Source organism: Balaenoptera musculus, chromosome 6, assembly GCF_009873245.2.
Source record: "Balaenoptera musculus isolate JJ_BM4_2016_0621 chromosome 6, mBalMus1.pri.v3, whole genome shotgun sequence".
Classification (NCBI taxonomy): domain Eukaryota; kingdom Metazoa; phylum Chordata; class Mammalia; order Artiodactyla; family Balaenopteridae; genus Balaenoptera; species Balaenoptera musculus.
Genome location: NC_045790.1, coordinates 28,608,619 through 28,626,022, shown reverse-complemented (window position 1 = coordinate 28,626,022; position 17,404 = coordinate 28,608,619). Strand labels below are relative to the sequence as shown.

The 17,404-nt window shown below is 34.1% G+C and overlaps 1 protein-coding gene across 6 annotated transcripts in view; it reads left to right on the top strand.

Moving 5' to 3' along the window:
* The window catches only part of ERCC6L2 (ERCC excision repair 6 like 2), a 182,647-nt gene that overhangs the window by 47,305 nt on the left and 117,938 nt on the right, over nt 1–17,404 (top strand). For all 6 annotated transcript variants that reach the window (XM_036855634.1, XM_036855628.1, XM_036855631.1 and 3 more), the window contains exons 4-7: nt 2,634–2,827; nt 10,334–10,495; nt 10,896–11,103; nt 16,653–16,793. In XM_036855634.1, coding sequence (XP_036711529.1) covers nt 2,634–2,827; nt 10,334–10,495; nt 10,896–11,103; nt 16,653–16,793 — 705 coding nt within the window. The remainder of the gene's footprint in view (nt 1–2,633; nt 2,828–10,333; nt 10,496–10,895; nt 11,104–16,652; nt 16,794–17,404) is intronic.

Below are 17,404 nucleotides of genomic sequence, written 5' to 3'. Positions count from 1 at the left end.
CCTAGAGTGGATTCTCAACTTAAATTTCCATATATTAAATAGCCATAATATACCAAAGAAAAAGTTATCAATTATGCACAATTAGGATGTAAATTAATTAGATTTGGCATTTTTGAAAGAATTAAGATTGTAGAGTTAATTACAGGGAATATGCTTTAGAGCTTTGAGTTAAATAGAAAAAATTCCAATTTTATGGTCTGTAAGTTCTCTCAATATAGGTACATTTTATTTTTCAGCTTGATATCGCACTTCCTCCAATGTGAAATTTTTACTTTGGCTCTGGTGGTCTGTCATTGTCCTCTGAATAGACAGTGCTATTCCTACCTTGCCACTGACACATGTTTTTATTCATTATTTCATTTATCAACTGAACACCTTTGTTTTCTAAGCACAGCACAAAGTACCATGGTTACAGTGGCAAATAAGAAAGTTATGCGTCTCAAGGTCATAGGCTTTCTGATTTAAGGTGCTAACATGATATGTCATTGTTGGTTAAGAGCTTTGGAATTACACAGACATGGGTTCAAATACTTACTTTGCCACTTAATAACATTATGACCTTGGGCATATTATTTAACAGCTCTATACTTTAGTTTTCTCATCTCTAAAAAGGAAATAATATTTTTACTTTATAGTGTTTTTATGTGAAGTCCTTGGGTTAATGTCTGTTAAATGGCATAACTCAGTTCTCTTACTTCTTTTAGTATTAAAATGAGTTATTGATCCATTTGATTTACCTTTCACAACTTTGAAGACCAATAATGTCTATAAGGAATGTCTTAATTTTTAAACAACTTCTGGAATCTTAGGGCCAATTCTAGGAATCTTCAGGTTCATTGGCACCTTTTTTTTCTTTTTTAGGTTTGGGATTTTTATTTATTTATTTATTTTAGCACCTTTATTGGAGTATAATTGCTTTACAATGGTGTGTTAGTTTCTGCTGTACAATGAAGTGTAGATTCATTGGCACCTTTGATGAATAACCCCTCGAGTGGAAAACTGCTCAAAGTGCTCAGTTGGAGTTTGGATAACATTTTCATCTTATAATATTAAAAAGTAAAAAGGTTGGGGGGTCGGGCAGAGACAATAACTGGGCTTATTACTTGGAGCCCAAATTTTTTATTTGAAGGTAGTAGGAGAAAAATGGAATTCATAGGATAAATTCTGAGCCAGAAGATGAAACTATTTGAGATGAATCACGTATGACGAAAAAGTACTTATATATGCTTGATGCTGGGGTAGAAAAAAGGAACTCTCACATTTAGTAGGTTAATCTTCCCTTCTTTTTCTTTTTCCTGTTTCTAAAACAAAGTCACAGATTTGACATCTTACAGCTGACAAATGGCCCAACTGAAATGTTTCATAGAAGAGAGTGTAGGATTTAGAGTAGTATTGTATTATTTTTTTGTTTGTTATTTTATTTTTTTGTTTGAATGTATGTTTAATTGGTTCATCTTTATCAAGTAGGACAAGTATAAAACTTCAGAAAAAAACTTACTTAAAACCCTATTAAAGATAATAGCTTAGGAATAGTGGTAACAGTAAGAGATAAAAACATTAAAAATTAAAATGGCTGATGACAACAGGATTTGGGATTAGTACAGGAAAGGTCGGTGAAACCCCAAAACATTTATTTCAAGATTAAACAGAAATATTGTTAATCTTAATGGGTTAGGGCAGAAGTCCCACTTACATGAGTTAAGAGAGAACAGGAGGAGAGTAAGTATGGACAGCAAGTATTGATAACTCCTGAGGATCATTTCTATAAAGAAAGTAAAGTAATGGGGGATAGCTAGAGAGAGATGTAGGTTTAAGGAAGAATTTTTTTGTTTGTTTGGTTTGTTTTTTAACACTGAGAAATATATATTAGAATTTGTTTGCTTGAGGTTGTATGTGGTCCATTGAAAAGCAAAATGTAATCATGTTGGGCAAACTGGGGACAGTTTCTTCATCATTGACTTCAGGTTGACAGGAAGTGATTGGAGGCACTATATAAGTTCAGGGTTTGTCTTTAGAAGAGAACATGGACAGTTCACCCATGGTAATAGGTGGGAGGGCAGAATATATAGAAGTAAATATAGGTAGGTTATTGATCTAGTGATAAGAGAAGAGGAGGTTTTCTTCTAATTGCGTCAATTTTCCAGTGAGTTTTCCAGGTTATCAACTGATAGTATCTGAGAGAGGAGGACAGGAAATGGACTAGGAAAGTGAAAAGGAAAGAGAGCTCTGGAAGACCATACATTTCAAGAAAAAAACCTGGCCTGCTTTGTGTATTTCTATTACCCACATGGCCCTTGAAGTTATTATTGGGATCCTGATTATACTCTTTTTCTGTTTTGGAGAATTATTTTTTTCTTATCTCTCAACTCCTTTTGGGGGGAAAATAAAAAATAGCTGCTCCTTTGGACAAGGTTGGGTATCTATTTTTTTCCTAATAAGGTGCTAAGTAAACAACAAAGTATTTTTTGATGGTCTTCTAAGTCCAGATATATTCAATTTCTCAGTTGTATTTATACTTATTAACTACAGTGTCAAAAATCAAGGAATAGGACTATTGATATTCTGGATTTAACTTTGGGGTTCTTTTTCATTTAAAAAATTATATCATTAAATTTTTTTTCTTCTTCTTACAGATGTTCTTAATAGTTGCTCCTCTTTCTGTCCTCTACAACTGGAGGGATGAACTGGACACCTGGGGATATTTCAGAGTCACTATTTTACATGGTAACAAAAAAGACAATGAACTGACTCGTGTGAAACAGAGGAAATGTGAAATTGCTCTAACAACATATGAAACACTGCGCTTATGTCTGGATGAACTTAACAGGTAATCGGAATAATGGGAATGATTGCATTAGTATTCTGTTTACGTCAGTTGTATTTATCCCTTTATATTGTCATTTTTTTAAAGCTCTAAATATTCTTTAGCATGATTTACTTGATTTCAGGATTATTGAAATAGACAGTTTATAATAATTAACTTATTTTCTAAGAAGAAAAACCTAAGTCAGATTTTCTACAGTTCCTTATTTTATTTCCTCTATTACCTCTCCAAACAATGCATGTTAATGCATAGGACTTGTCCTAAATCTCATGTACAACCTTTTATGTGTATGATACCTCTGGACTAAAACAGTGATTTTCATGAATTATTTTAATTATGGGAGTCTGTTGTGAATATAGAGTGGCAAAAAATACATATACATACAGGGGCTTCCCTGGTGGCGCCGTGGTTGAGAGTCTGCCTGCCAATGCAGGGGACATGGGTTCGAGCCCTGGTCCAGGAAGATCCCACATGCCGTGGAGCGGCTGGGCCCGTGCGCCACAATTACTGAGCACTTTTTATGTCATGGAAATTAATCATTTTTCTGTTAAATGTGTTGTGAATGTTTTCCCATGTATTTTAACATTGTTTATGCTGTGTTCTTTCATATCGAATTTATTTTATAAAGTTACGTCCCTCTTGAAAAAAAAAAAACAAAAAAAAACTGCACGTCTGGAGCCAGTGCTCCGCAACAAGAGAGGCCGCGATAGTGAGAGGCCCGCACACCGCGATGAAGAATGGCCCCCACTCACCGCAACTGGAGAAAGCCCTCGCACAGAAACGAAGATCCAACACAGCCAAAAATAAATAAATAAATAAATAAATAAATAAATAATTAAAAAAAATACATATACATATTGAGAACCACTATTCCAGGACTATAAGTACCCAAAAGAAATGAACTGTATCTTAAGATTTTAGTGGGGAATCTAGAGACAAGCAATTATAAAGTCATGTGAATGCTATAATATGAAACAGGGGATGTTATAGGAGCACTTGAGGAGCCTGACTGCTGCAGAGTGAGGAGAGTAGTCAGGGAGCTTCCCAGAGAAGATGACCTATGAGCTGAGTGAGAATTGAAGGATGGGTAAGAATAGGAAAGAGTAGGAAAATAATCCAGGAAGAGGGAACAAACAACATTTGCAGAGAGGACTTCCCTGGTGGCACAGTGGTTAAGAATCTGCCTGCCAATGCAGGGGACACGGGTTCCATCCCCGGTCTGGGAAGATCCCACATACTGCGGAGCAGCTAAACCCGTGTGCCACAACTACTGAGCCTGTGCTCTAGAGCCCGCAAGCCACAACTACTGAGCCTGCATGCCACAACTACTGAAGTCAGTGTGCCTAGAGCCCGTGCTCCGCAACAAAGAAGCCACCACACTGAGAAGCCCGAGCACCGCAACCAAGAGTAGCCCCTGCTTGCTGCAACTAGAGAAAGCCTGCGTGCAGCAGCAAAGACCCAACACAGCCAAAAATAAATAAATAAATTTATCCCTTAAAAAAAAAATGTAGAGGCCTTCAGTCAACAAAGATCACAGCACTTTTTAATAAATGAAAGCAGTTCTGATGTTTTCTGCATGTAATTACTGTAGCCTAGAGTGTAAGAAGGAAGTGGCCAGGAGACAACACCAGTGTGGTAAGCAAGGAACAGATCATAAAGAATACTGAAAGCCTCTTAGAGGATTTTGGTCTTTATCCTTAGAGCAGCAGAGTGTCCCTGAAGTGTTTTCAGGAGATTACTATTATGATAAAAATGATTAGATTTACATTTTATAAGTAACCAAGTTGCTCTGTGCAGAGTAGAGCCGAATTGAATGGAGAAAGACCAATTAGGAGGCTTCTTATGAGCTAAATTGTGTCCCCTCCAAATTCATGTGTTCAAGTCCCAACTCCAAGAACCTCAGAATGTAACTTAAGGTAATTAAGTTAAAATGAAGCCATTATAGTGGGACTTAATCTGGGAGTCCAATCTGACTGGTTGTCCTTAGAAGAAGAGAAGGAGATACCAGGAACTCATGTACACAGAGGAAAGGACACATGAAGACACAGCAAGAGGGCAGCAATCTGTAAGGAGAGAGACCTCAGAAGAAACCAAACTTGCCAACACTTTTGATCTTGGAATTCGAGCCTCCAGAACTGTTGTGTCTGGCATCTTTTGCTCATCATCACGTTTTTGAGATTCAGCTATGTTATTGAATGTATCAGTGATCATTCTTTTTTAATGCTGAATTGTATTGCATTTTATGAATATATCACATTTTGTTACCCATTCATTTGAGGATAGATATTTGGGTTTTCCAGTTTTTGGTTACTGTAAGTAAAAATTTAAGTAATATTTATGTATAAGCCTTCTTTTGACATATATTTTGATTTCTCTTCTGTAAATTCCTAGGGGTGGGATTTCTGGGTTATATGGTAAGTATAGGTTTAACTTTAGAAGAAACTGATAAACCATTTTCCAGAGAGGTTGTACTATTCTACTCCAACTAGCAACCTATTAAAGTTCATTTGTTTCATATTCTCACCAATATTTGGTATCGTCAGTCTTTTTGTTTTTAGCGTGTATAGTGGTAACCCATTGCAGTGTAATTTGCATTTTTCTGATCTGTGTACACTTGAAAAAAGTGTTTTTTCTACCATGGTTGGATGTGATGTTCTATAAATATCAGTAAAGTCAGTTTGGTTAGGTGTTGTTCAAGTATTCTCTATCTTTACTGATTTTCTTTCTAATTGGCTTACAATTTCTGAGAGAGCAATGTTGAAATTTTCAATTATAGTTATGGATTTGTTTATTTCTCCTTTCAGTTCTGTCAATTTTCAATTCATATATTTTGAAGCTCTGTAATTAGGTACAAACACATTGATGATTAGTATTTTTTTCCTTATAAATTGATCCTTTTATCTTTAAAAATGTTCCTTTTCATATCTAATAATCTTGAAGTTTCATCTGGTATTAATATAGACAATACAGATTTCTTATGCTTACTGTATGTTTATCATTTTCCAACTTTTTGTTTTTATCTGTTCTTTATATTTAAGGTGAGTGTCTTGTGGTTAGCATATAGTTGGCTCTTGCATTTTTATCCTTTTTGATAATCCCTGCCTTTTATTTGGAGTGTTTAGTCCATTTATATTTAATGTAATTACTTTGTAAAGTTGGATTTAGAGCTACCATTTTTGTAAGCTCTAGGATTTTATTTTACTACACTTACAAGCTCATAAGTTTGCCTGTTACTATTTCCTGGATGCTGTCAGAAGACAGGAACAATCTGAGACATGAAGTTAAGTAACTTACCCAAGCCTACAGCAACTAAGTCAGTGGTGGACATGAGATTTAAACCTTGACTTTGGGCTTTTATGCAATGTATTATATAAGAGATATTCTATAGTTAGATAAATGTAATAAATTCATTTATCATAGCACCAGTCATATTTTAATTTTTGTTTAACTGCTCCTTTAGACTGTGAGGTCTTTGATATAGAATAATTTCTGTATTTCAGTGCTTATTACACTTCTAGCATATAATAGTGTTAAGTGGTTATTTTCTGTGATTGTTATAAATATTAAATAGGAATTCTAACAGTTATATAAATATAAATCAGGTTTCTGTGCAAAATTAGAAAAATCAAATGTTACAGTTTTTGTTGTATTTAGTTTTCCTTTATTTGTTTGAATGGTTTTATTTTTAACAATATTAGAAATAATTTATATTCAATCTGAGTAAATATTAAGTAATTTTTGTGAGAATGCTGTATATGATAGACCAGTATTAAACATTTATCATAGATAATCCATAGAGTAGATAAACACTCTATGAGTGAGCTATATCTCTTTGTTATTACTATTATGTTTTACTTCATTTTTATTTTTATCAAAGTTATATATGCATATTATTTAAAGAGCCAAATATGAACACTGTTCACTCCTGTCTGCCACCCCCATTAGCTGTTGTTCAGAGACAGTCACCTTCAACTCTTTAACTTATCTTCCTAGTTTTTACTTCCATATCTCAAAGAACATGTTCATGCTGCAACTTAAAAATTGTCCTTTAAGTTTTTTTTTTTAAAGTTACTTTTGATTCTATTTTTTTTTTTTTAAATTTTATTTATTTATTTATTTATGGCTTTGTTGGGTCTTCGTTTCTGTGCGAGGGCCTTCTCTAGTTGCGGCAAGTGGGGGCCACTCCTCGTCGCGGTGCGCGGGCCTCTCACTATCGCGGCCTCTCTTGTTGCGGAGCACAGGCTCCAGACGTGCAGGCTCAGTAATTGTGGCTCACGGGCCTAGTTGCTCCGCGGCATGTGGGATCCTCCCAGACCAGGGCTCGAACCCATGTCCCCTGCATTGGCAGGCAGATTCTCAACCACTGCGCCATCAGGGAAGCCCGTCCTTTAAGTTTTTAACATCACTTGTTGATTTCCTCTTAAGGAAAAATGAGGATTTTGCTGTATTTTGCCCTTCTTTTGCTTACTTTACAGTGTCCTGGCTGGCTATTTTGTGGGATAACGAATAGTATATAGGAGCTCCAACAACTTCTTAAACAGACTGTTGAACATTTACCTAACTCCAATTTCCAGAAGCATCTGGTGCTACCATTTAAGAAAGAGCTCAATAATATGAATCAGATTGTTTCTTGGCTTTCTTTACTACTGGCATGGGATAATCCTTCCTCTGTTTTTATAAGTTGTCTTGTTCATCTTCTTCCCTGCTTTTAAAATTTTGTGATTGTTTTCTCCTCTTTTCCTTTGTTCTTGATCTCTTATCCTTTTTCAACTTTATATTAAGAAAATGATCAAACCTTTAGAAAAACTGAAGTAATAGTACATGAACATCTATATACTCAACACCTATATTCACCAGTTGTGTGTGTGTGTGTATATATGTTGGCAAGATATAAGTTAATGTGTGTGTGTTGACTATTAAGTCTGTTTAGTCTCTTCTAATCTAGAACATTCCCTCAACTTTATTTTTTTATTATAAGACATTTTGAGGGGACCAGGCCAGTTGTGTTTTAGGATGTCTCACATTAGATTTGTCTGATTGCTTTCTCAAGGAGTTGTGTATTCCTCTAACATATGTAGTTTTGTAAGCTGATTTTGGTCTAAAGACTTAATTAGCTTCAGGTCAGACATTTTTGACAAGAATACTTCATAAATGATGCTGTGGACTTCATATTACATTATTTCAGGAGATATTAATGTCAAGTTGTTCTACTATTAACGTTGCGAAGTTTGTCCCATAGGCTAAGGAGGTGATCATCAGGTCTCTCCATTGTAAAGACATGTTTCTCCCTTTACAGTTAGAAGTACTTTGTGGGTTACGCTTTGCTACCATTTGAATATCCTGGTTCCTCAATCCTTTTACTTAGTGGTGTTAGCATACAGAAGTTATTCTTGCCTGAATCAGTTATTTTATTGGGTTTTGCAAAATAATATTTTCCTAAGTTTATCATTTCTTCTACACTTATTAACAGCATTCTCCTATAATTAGAAATTAACTATAATTTCAACTGGCAAAGCAAGGTGAATGATGCTTGATTCTTTTGCTTTAATTTCCAATTTTCAGACTAACAAATTGGTACAATGGTCATTCGCAATGATAGCAAAGTTTCTCTCCCACTCCCCAACCCCTGTTTTTTGAGTATCACTATGGACTCATAGATTATTGAGGTACAATTGACATGCCATAGAATGTACCCATTTTAAGCATAGAATGGTTTTTAGTAAATTTATAAAGTTGTGCATTTATCACCACAATCCAGTTTAAGAACATTTCCATCACCTCAAAAAGTTTTTTGTTTTCAGTCAATCTCTGGTCCCATCTCGTTCCAGGCAACCACTAATCTGCTTTCTGTCTCTATAGATTTGCCTTTTCTGGAAATTTCATATAAATTTCATACAATATGTAGTCTTTTGTGTCTGGCTTCTTTCACTTAATATGTTTTTTGGGGTTCATCATGTATGATGTTTCAGTGGTTTATTCCTTTTTATTGCTGAACAGTACTATTTTTTGTGTGTGTGTATATATATATATATATACATATATATATATATATATATATATACATACATACATATATACATACCTCATTTTGTTTGTCCAGTGAATGGACGTTTGGATTGTTTCCACTTTTGGGCTGTTACCTATAATGCTGCTCTGAACATTTATGTACAAGCCTTTGTGTGAATGTAAATTTTCATTTCTCTTGCATAGATACTTAGGAATGGAATTGCTGGGTGGTATGAGGAAATTGAACTTTTTAAGAAACAGCCAAACTGTTTTAGAAAAATAGCTGTACCCTTGCCAGTGCTTAATATTGTCAGTCTTTTTTTGATTGACAGTCAAATAGGTTTTCGGTGGTATCTCTTGGGTTTTTCTTGGCATTTTTCTAATGATGACATTTTTATGTGCTTATTTTCCCTTTGTATATCTTCTTTGGTGAAATGTCTATTAAAATCTTCTACCCATCTTTTTAATTGGATTGTTTTAACTTCAACTGTGTTGTAATAGTTCTTTATATAATTCTGTATACAAGTTCTTTATCAGGTTATGATTTGCCAATATTATCTCCCAGTCTGTAGCATGTCTTTTCATTTTCTTAATTGTGTGTTTGGAAGAGCAAATGTTTTTAACTTTGATGAGGTCCAACTTATCAAAATTTTTTTATTGACCATGCTTTTGGTGTCATATCTAAGAAATTCTTCCCTAACTGAGTCACAAGATTTCTTCCTACATTTTGTAACTTTTATAGTTTTAGCTTTATATTTAAGTCTGTGATCTATTTTTAGTTAGTTTTTGTATATGGTGTGAGGTAAAGGTCTAAAGTAAATTTTTTCATACAACTCCTGGGTTTTTATTTATTCAATGTTTTATACTATCCTATAGTCATGCTTAAATTTTCTAATTAGTCTGGCTCCTGTGTCCTTTGGACATGCCCCCATTTGTCTTTGAATACATCTGTGCTTTCTCACTCTCCAGTATTTCCCCTGCTGCACACCTGAAATCAACTGTTTCACCATGGGAATCTGCTTCCTTTTAGTTGATTGACCACTATGGTTGTTCATTGCTACTGGGGTAACAATCAATTCCAAACCTTTTTAGCAGACAGAGCTATGTAGTACAACTTTTAAAAATCATGAGTTTATATTGATATTTTTTCATTCATAATTAACATGGTAAGTTTTGCTTCTTTTATTTTATATTTATTTCTCTGCTTTATTACTTTTAGAAGATTCCTTTTTTGTCATTTTAGTCATGTTTAAATGAGTTATTTCATTTCATTGTTACTAAACAGAATCTCTATTTCTTTTTATCTTCCTACACATTTAATTTTCATGGGGTGTCCAAAGATGTGATCATTTAAATAAGGAGGTGAGAATTCTGTGGTATCAACAAAGAGTAAAGAGGAAAAAAACTTCAAAACTTTGGTAGAGAAAGCTGCACTCTAAAAAGTATATAGACTAAGAAAGGGAAGTTTTTTCAACCTTTCCTCCCTTTTTCCTCACTTTATAGTTTGGAATGGTCAGCTGTCATTGTAGATGAAGCTCATAGAATCAAGAATCCAAAGGCTAGAGTAACAGAAATTATGAAAGCTTTAAAATGTAATGTCCGAATTGGCCTCACTGGAACCATTCTTCAGAACAACATGAAAGAATTGTGGTGTGTTATGGACTGGTGAGTAAAAACACTTTTTATTTTTTGGAAAATTATTTAATACTTCCTTAACTTAATGTTACCTTGTTTCCTAATTATTTGTTTCTGAAAAACAATTGTCTGTTTACAGAAGTGTTTGATCTCAAACATAGTATACAGAGTAGAGTGTCCCATGAAAGCCTATCTTTATTATTCTTGGTCCCTGAAGTAAATATCTGAACTAATTTACCAATTCCATCATCTTCTTATAGTTGTTCACTAAAATTGTCATAAAGAACATTCTGCTTTCTTACCTTTTGTTATTGTTATCATTAATAAACAAGTGACTTAGTATATTTCTTAAAAGCAAAAAGAAGTCAGTGATTTCCTATTTAGATAGTTTAATAAAGCCTTAACATTTTTTCTCATTGCCTTTATAAAGGGCTGTGCCAGGACTTTTAGGTAGCAGGATCCATTTCAAGAAGCGGTTTTCTGACCAAGTAGAACACGGTCAGAGACACACAGCAACAAAAAGAGAACTAGCTACTGGCCGAAAGGCCATGCAAAGGCTTGCAAAAAAGATGTCTGGATGGTTTCTCAGGCGTACCAAGACTCTAATCAAGGATCAGTTGCCTAAGAAGGAAGACCGGGTGAGAACAGCTTTTGTGTATATTATGAATTTCTTGTCGTGTTTTATTTTTTCTAGAAATATTCCTTTTGAAGAGGAAATCTATCTCCTGTGGTATTTTATGAATATAGTATTTTGCCTTTTACTCAGTGTGAAAAAAAGTTATGTGCAGAATTTCATAAGATATTAATTGAGCCCAATCATCTTCCTCACTAACTTTACTAACATTTTATCCAACAGGTTTACTGTTAATATACATTAAACTCATTTCTCTTATTTTAGAACAAGAAGGCTTTTAATATAATTCTTCCTCAATGAAAGAAGAAGAACTTCTTTCCCTAATGTGTTTTCTGTTCATATTTTGTCCTTCCTAACTGTGTACCATCTACAACCCAGTATATTCTTTGGCAATTTAATTCTAACTACAGGCCAAAGTTGTTAAAAGCTTTTTTTATATAGGTACATTTCTTGTAGAATGCAATGTACAGTTACACAACTAACCTAATTTTAAGAATTTGTAGGAAAATTACAATTAAATTCTGTTAATTGTATAAGAAAATTTGAGGCATTAACCTTAAGAGAATTTTTTTAAAATATAGTGGTCTTTTATAGTTTTTAATCGTGTGGTTCTTCTAGCTCAGGCAATGGAATAAAGTTTCTAAAAATTACTGTGAATTAAATCTAATTAATATTGTCCTCAATAGGGGCAGTCCTATCAAATACCCTAATCTTAGGATATCCTGTTGATTATTACTTTAAAAAATAGATTTGAAAGGAAAATATGATCTTGATATGCAAGTTGGGGAAACTGATACAACATTTGACTTTTTGATCTAAAGCATATATTATCATTCAGTTGGAATACTTCATGAACCCCACTTTTTTTTTTAACATTATTTTGAAGTATAATTGCTTTACAATGTTGTGTTAGTTTCTGCTGTATAACAAAGTGAATTAGCTATATACATACGTATATCCCCATATCCCCTCCCTCTTGCATCTCCCTCCCACCCTCCTATCCCACCCCTCTAGGTGGTCGCAAAGCACCAAGCTGATCTCCCTGTGCTATGCAGCTGCTTCCCACTAGCTATATATTTTATATTTGCTAGTGTATATATGTCAATGTTACTCTCTCACTTCGTCCCAGCTTACCCTTCCCCCTCCTCGGGTCCTCAAGTCCCTTCTCTACGTCTGTGTCTTTATTCCTGTCCTGCCCCTAGGATCATCAGAAACATTTTTTTTTTTTAGATTCCATATATATGTATTAGCATACGGTATTTGTTTTTCTCTTTCTGACTTCACTCTGTATGACAGACTCTAGGTCCATCCACCTCACTGCAAATAACTCAATTTCATTTCTTTTTATGGCTGAGTAATATTCCGTTGTATATATGTACTACATCTTCTTTATCCATTCATCTGTCAATGGACGTCTAGGTTGCTTCCATGTCCTGGCTATTGTAAATAGTGCTGCAGTGAACATTGTGGTATATGACTGTTTTTGAATTATGGTTTTCTCAGGGTATATGCCTGGTAGTGGGATTGCTGGGTCATACAGTAGTTCTATTTTTAGTTTTTTAAGGAACCTCCATACTGTTCTCCATAGTGGCTGTATCAATTTACATTCCCACCAACAGTGCAAGAGGGTTCCCTTTTCTCCACACCCTCTCCAGCATTTATTGTTTGTAGATTTTTTGATGATGGCCATTCTGATTGGTGTGAGGTGATACCTCATTGTAGTTTTGATTTGCATTTCTCTAGTGATTAGTAATGTTGAACGTCTTTTCATGTGTTTTTTTGGCAATCTGTATATCTTCCTTGGAGAAATGTCTATTTAGGTCTTCTGCCCATTTTTGGATTGGGTTGCTTGTTTTTTTTGATATTGAGCTGCATGAACTGCTTGTATATTTTGGAGATTAATCCTTTGTCAGTTGCTTCGTTTGCAAGTATTTTCTCCTATTCTGAGGGTTGTCTTTTCGTCTTTTTTATGGTTTCCTTTGCTCTGCAAAAGCTTTTAAGTTTCATTAGGTCCCATTTGTTTATTTTTTGAACCCCACTTTTTAAATGTTTTGTGTAATTTTAGTTATCTATCTAGTAGGAACAATAAATTTTAAGTATATGAAGAAAGAGTTGTGCATAGAGGTTTAGAACTTGGTCTCTGAAATCAAATACCATGGACTTGAATCCTGGCTCCCCTACTTATTAGTTTTATCACCTTGGGCAATTTATTAAATCTCTCAAAACTTGATTTCCTTATCTTTTAAGTGGGAATGATACAATGGTGCTTGCCTCACATGGTTGCTCTGAAATGTGTGACATGTAAGAAGTGTTCGGTAAACATTATTACATGTTTTAGGAGCAACTCAACAATAAAATACTTTGGAATATATTTAACCAAAGAGGTGAAACACACGTATGCTGAAAACTATGAGACATTGATAAAAGAAACTGAAGAAGACAGAAACAAGTTGAAAGATTTTCCATATTCATAGGTTTGAAGAATTAATATTAAAATGTCCACACTACCCAAAGCAATCTACAGATTCAGTACACTCCCTATCAAAATTCCAATGACATCTTTCACAGAAATAGAAAAAAAATCCTAAAATTTGTATGAAACCACAAAAGACCCGAAATAGCCAAAGAAATCCTAAGAAAGAAGAACAAAGCTGGAGGCATCACATTTCCTGATTTTAAACTATATTACAAAGCTACAGTAATCAAAACAGTATGATGCTGGCATAAAAACAGATACATAGACCAGTGGAATAGAATACAGAGCCCAGAAATAAACCCATGTGTAAACAGTCCACCAATATTTTAGAAGGGAGCCAGTACTCAATGGAGAAAAAAAGACAATCTTTTTGATAAATGGTGCCAGGAAAATTGGGTATTCACATGCAAAAGAATGAAATTGGACTCCTGTCTTACACCACTCATAATAATTAACTCGAAATGAATTAAAGATTTAAATGTAAGACCTGAAACTATAAAATTCGTAGAAGAAAACATAGGGAAAAACCTCCTTGACATTGGTCTTGGCAATGATTTTCTTAAATTAATTAATTAATTAATTAATTTTTGGCTGCGTTGGGTTTTTGTTGCTGTGCACGGGCTTTCATGGCTCGCAGGTTCTGGAGCGCAGGCTCGGTAGTTGTGGTGCACGTGCTTAGTTGCTCCACGGCATGTGGGATCTTCCTGGACCAGGGCTTGAACCTGTGTCCCCTGCATTGGCAGGCGGATTCTTAACCACTGTGCCACCAGGGAAGTCCTTGGTAATGATTTTTTGGATATGACATCAAAAGCACAGCAACAAAAACAAAAATTAACAAGTGAGATTACATCAAACTAAAAAGCTTCTGTACAGCAAAAGAAACAATCAACAGAATGAAGAAGCAGCCTATTGAATGGGACAAAATATTTGCAAACCATATATTTGATAAGGGACTCATTTAAAATATATGAAATCTCATACAACTCAATAGCAAAAAACCAAACAATCCAATTAAAAAATGGGCAGAGGACCTAATAAACAGACTTTTTTCCAAAGAAGACATACAGATGGCCAACAGACCCATGAAAAGATGCTCTATATCACTAATCATCAGGGAAATGCAAATCAAAACCACAATTAGATATCAGTGCACACCTGTCAGAATGACTGTTATCAAAAAGGCAAGAGGTAACAAGTGCTGTGATGATGTGAAGAAAAGGGAACCCCAGTGCACTGTTTGTGGGAATATAAATTGGTATAGCCACTACGGAAAACGGTATGGAGATTCATCAAAAAATTAAAAATAGAATTACCAGCAATCCCACTTCCAGGTATACAGTCGGCCCTCTGCACCTGCAGGTTCCACATCTGCGGATACAGAGGACCAACTATACTACACTATTTTATATAAGGGTTTTGAGCATACACAGATTTTGGTAAACATACGGGAGGTGGGTCCTGGAACCAATCCCCCGCAGATATTGAGGGATGATCGTGTACCTGAAAGAAATGAAATTACTCTTGAAGAGATACCTGAACTCCTATGTTTATTGCGGCATTATTCACAACAGCTAAGATGTGGAAACAACCTTACTGTCTGTTGACAGATGAATGAATAAAGAAAATGTGTATGTACATAGAATGGAATATTATTCAGCCATAAAAAAGAAGGAAATCTGTCATTTGTGACAACATGGAGGGCATTATGCTAACTGAAATAAATCAGACAGAGAAAGACAAATACTGTATGATCTCACTTACATGTGGAGTTTAAAAAAGAAAAAAGGCTACACTTACAGGAACAGAGAGTAGAATGGTGTTTTCCAGAGGCTAAGGTTTAGGGGAAATGAGGAAATGCTGGTCAAAAGGTACAAAGTTCCAGTTATAAGATGAATAGTTCTGGGGATCTGATGTACAGCATAGTGACTGTAGTTAGCAATACTGTGTATACTTGAAAGTTGATAAGAGAATAGATCTTAAATGTTCTCACCACACATACAAAAAGTAATTATGTGAAGTGATGAATGTGTTAACTAACCTTATTGCTCTGGTAATCATTTTGCAATAAATACACATATCAAATCATAATGTTGTACACTGTAAACTTATACAATGTTGTATGTCAAATATATCTTAATAAACCTGGAGGAAAATAACTCAGAATTTCCCTCTGTACCTTAATCATTGACCCCATCTTCAATATTCTCATATGCACAATGTGTCTTTTGTTTGCAGTAATATGCTATTGTAGTGATACACACATATAAGTATTTTAAAATAGGTGGCTTTTCCCCTATTCACATTCCTCAAAGTCCTGATATGGATATATTTAGTTTTATGACCCTGGTTACATACAGCTATATGTAGAAGAATTTTACCAATTTCCAGTACTACCAGAAATATAAGGCAAACTGTATCCACTATAATTTTGTGGCATTGTTTTCTTATACTTTTTCTTTTCTTGAATTTGGGCACAAAGTAGCAACTTCTACAAGTTTTGCTTTTATGTGTATTTACTTAATTCTTATCTTTACTAATCTTGGGAATTTATAGCAAGATATCAAATACAAATACTTTATCCTGTTTTCAGTAATAGGAAGTTTTTCATTTTTTTCTAAATTTTCAAGTAATTCAGTAAGTATTATCCATACCATTGTTCTAAAAATCTTCCCTTTTTCCTTTTCTAGTTTTTCTATTTGACCTAAACTTTAATCACTTATTTGCATGATGGGCTAATAATATGGAACCCTGAAAAGACCCACAATAATATGTTGAGAAATTTATAAGGAAATTACATACTGTTTTCATATTTTGATTTTTTTAAATTGAAGAACAAACTATGAGATTTATTTGGAAAGTAAGTTATAATTTGTATACTTTAGGGTAGGGTTATAGCATAGAATATGGGAGAATTAGGAGAAATTTTTTTGTATTCTCCTATGTATAATGATGTATCCAGAAAAAATATAAATTTATGAGCAATTTTCACTATTACAGTCTACGAAACCTGATGTGCATTGTGATTATTATTGCTATAAAAAAGATACTAATAGTTACCTTGTATTTTATCTTGGCAGATGGTATATTGTTCTCTGACAGATTTTCAGAAAGCCGTCTATCAAACAGTATTAGAAACAGAAGATGTGTCTTTGATACTTCAATCTTCTGAGCCTTGTACCTGCAGCAGTGGCCGAAAAAGGAGAAATTGTTGTTATAAGGTAAGCATTTCCATATGATATCTTTACTATCTTGCTTTTGATTACACAGGACTCTATTCTAATAGTATCAGAGTAAGTAGCAGATAAAATAACTTTTCCTCACATGGTTCTTTATCTTTAGAAGCTGTAAGTTACGAAAAGGGAATAATTTTCCAAAAGATTTTACAATATCAAATAGTAATCACAGCAAAATACAATATTCAAGTATCTTTTCAAAAAACTAGTTTTTAAAAGTAGCTCCAATTTTATATCTTCCCTTTCAACTATTATTGGGAAGTATCCTGCTTTAATCTTGAAATTTCATTTCATTTCCAGTAAATTTCTCATCAATGGATAATACTTCCTCTTTGATAGCAGGCTTAAAATATTATTCTGATGTGAGATTGAATGTTAATTTAAAAGAAACTGTATCAGTACAGTGAAGTATTTTATTTTTATTTAGAAGCAAATATTCATTTATGCTTTTTTAAAAAATCTATGTATTTCCTGCCCTTTTTTCACCTTGCCACTTTATTATCAACTCATATCCACATACATAGAGGGACCGTAAGTAAATATTTATCTAGATTGATATTTATTGCATATGTCATTTATTTTGCTGGCTTTAACCA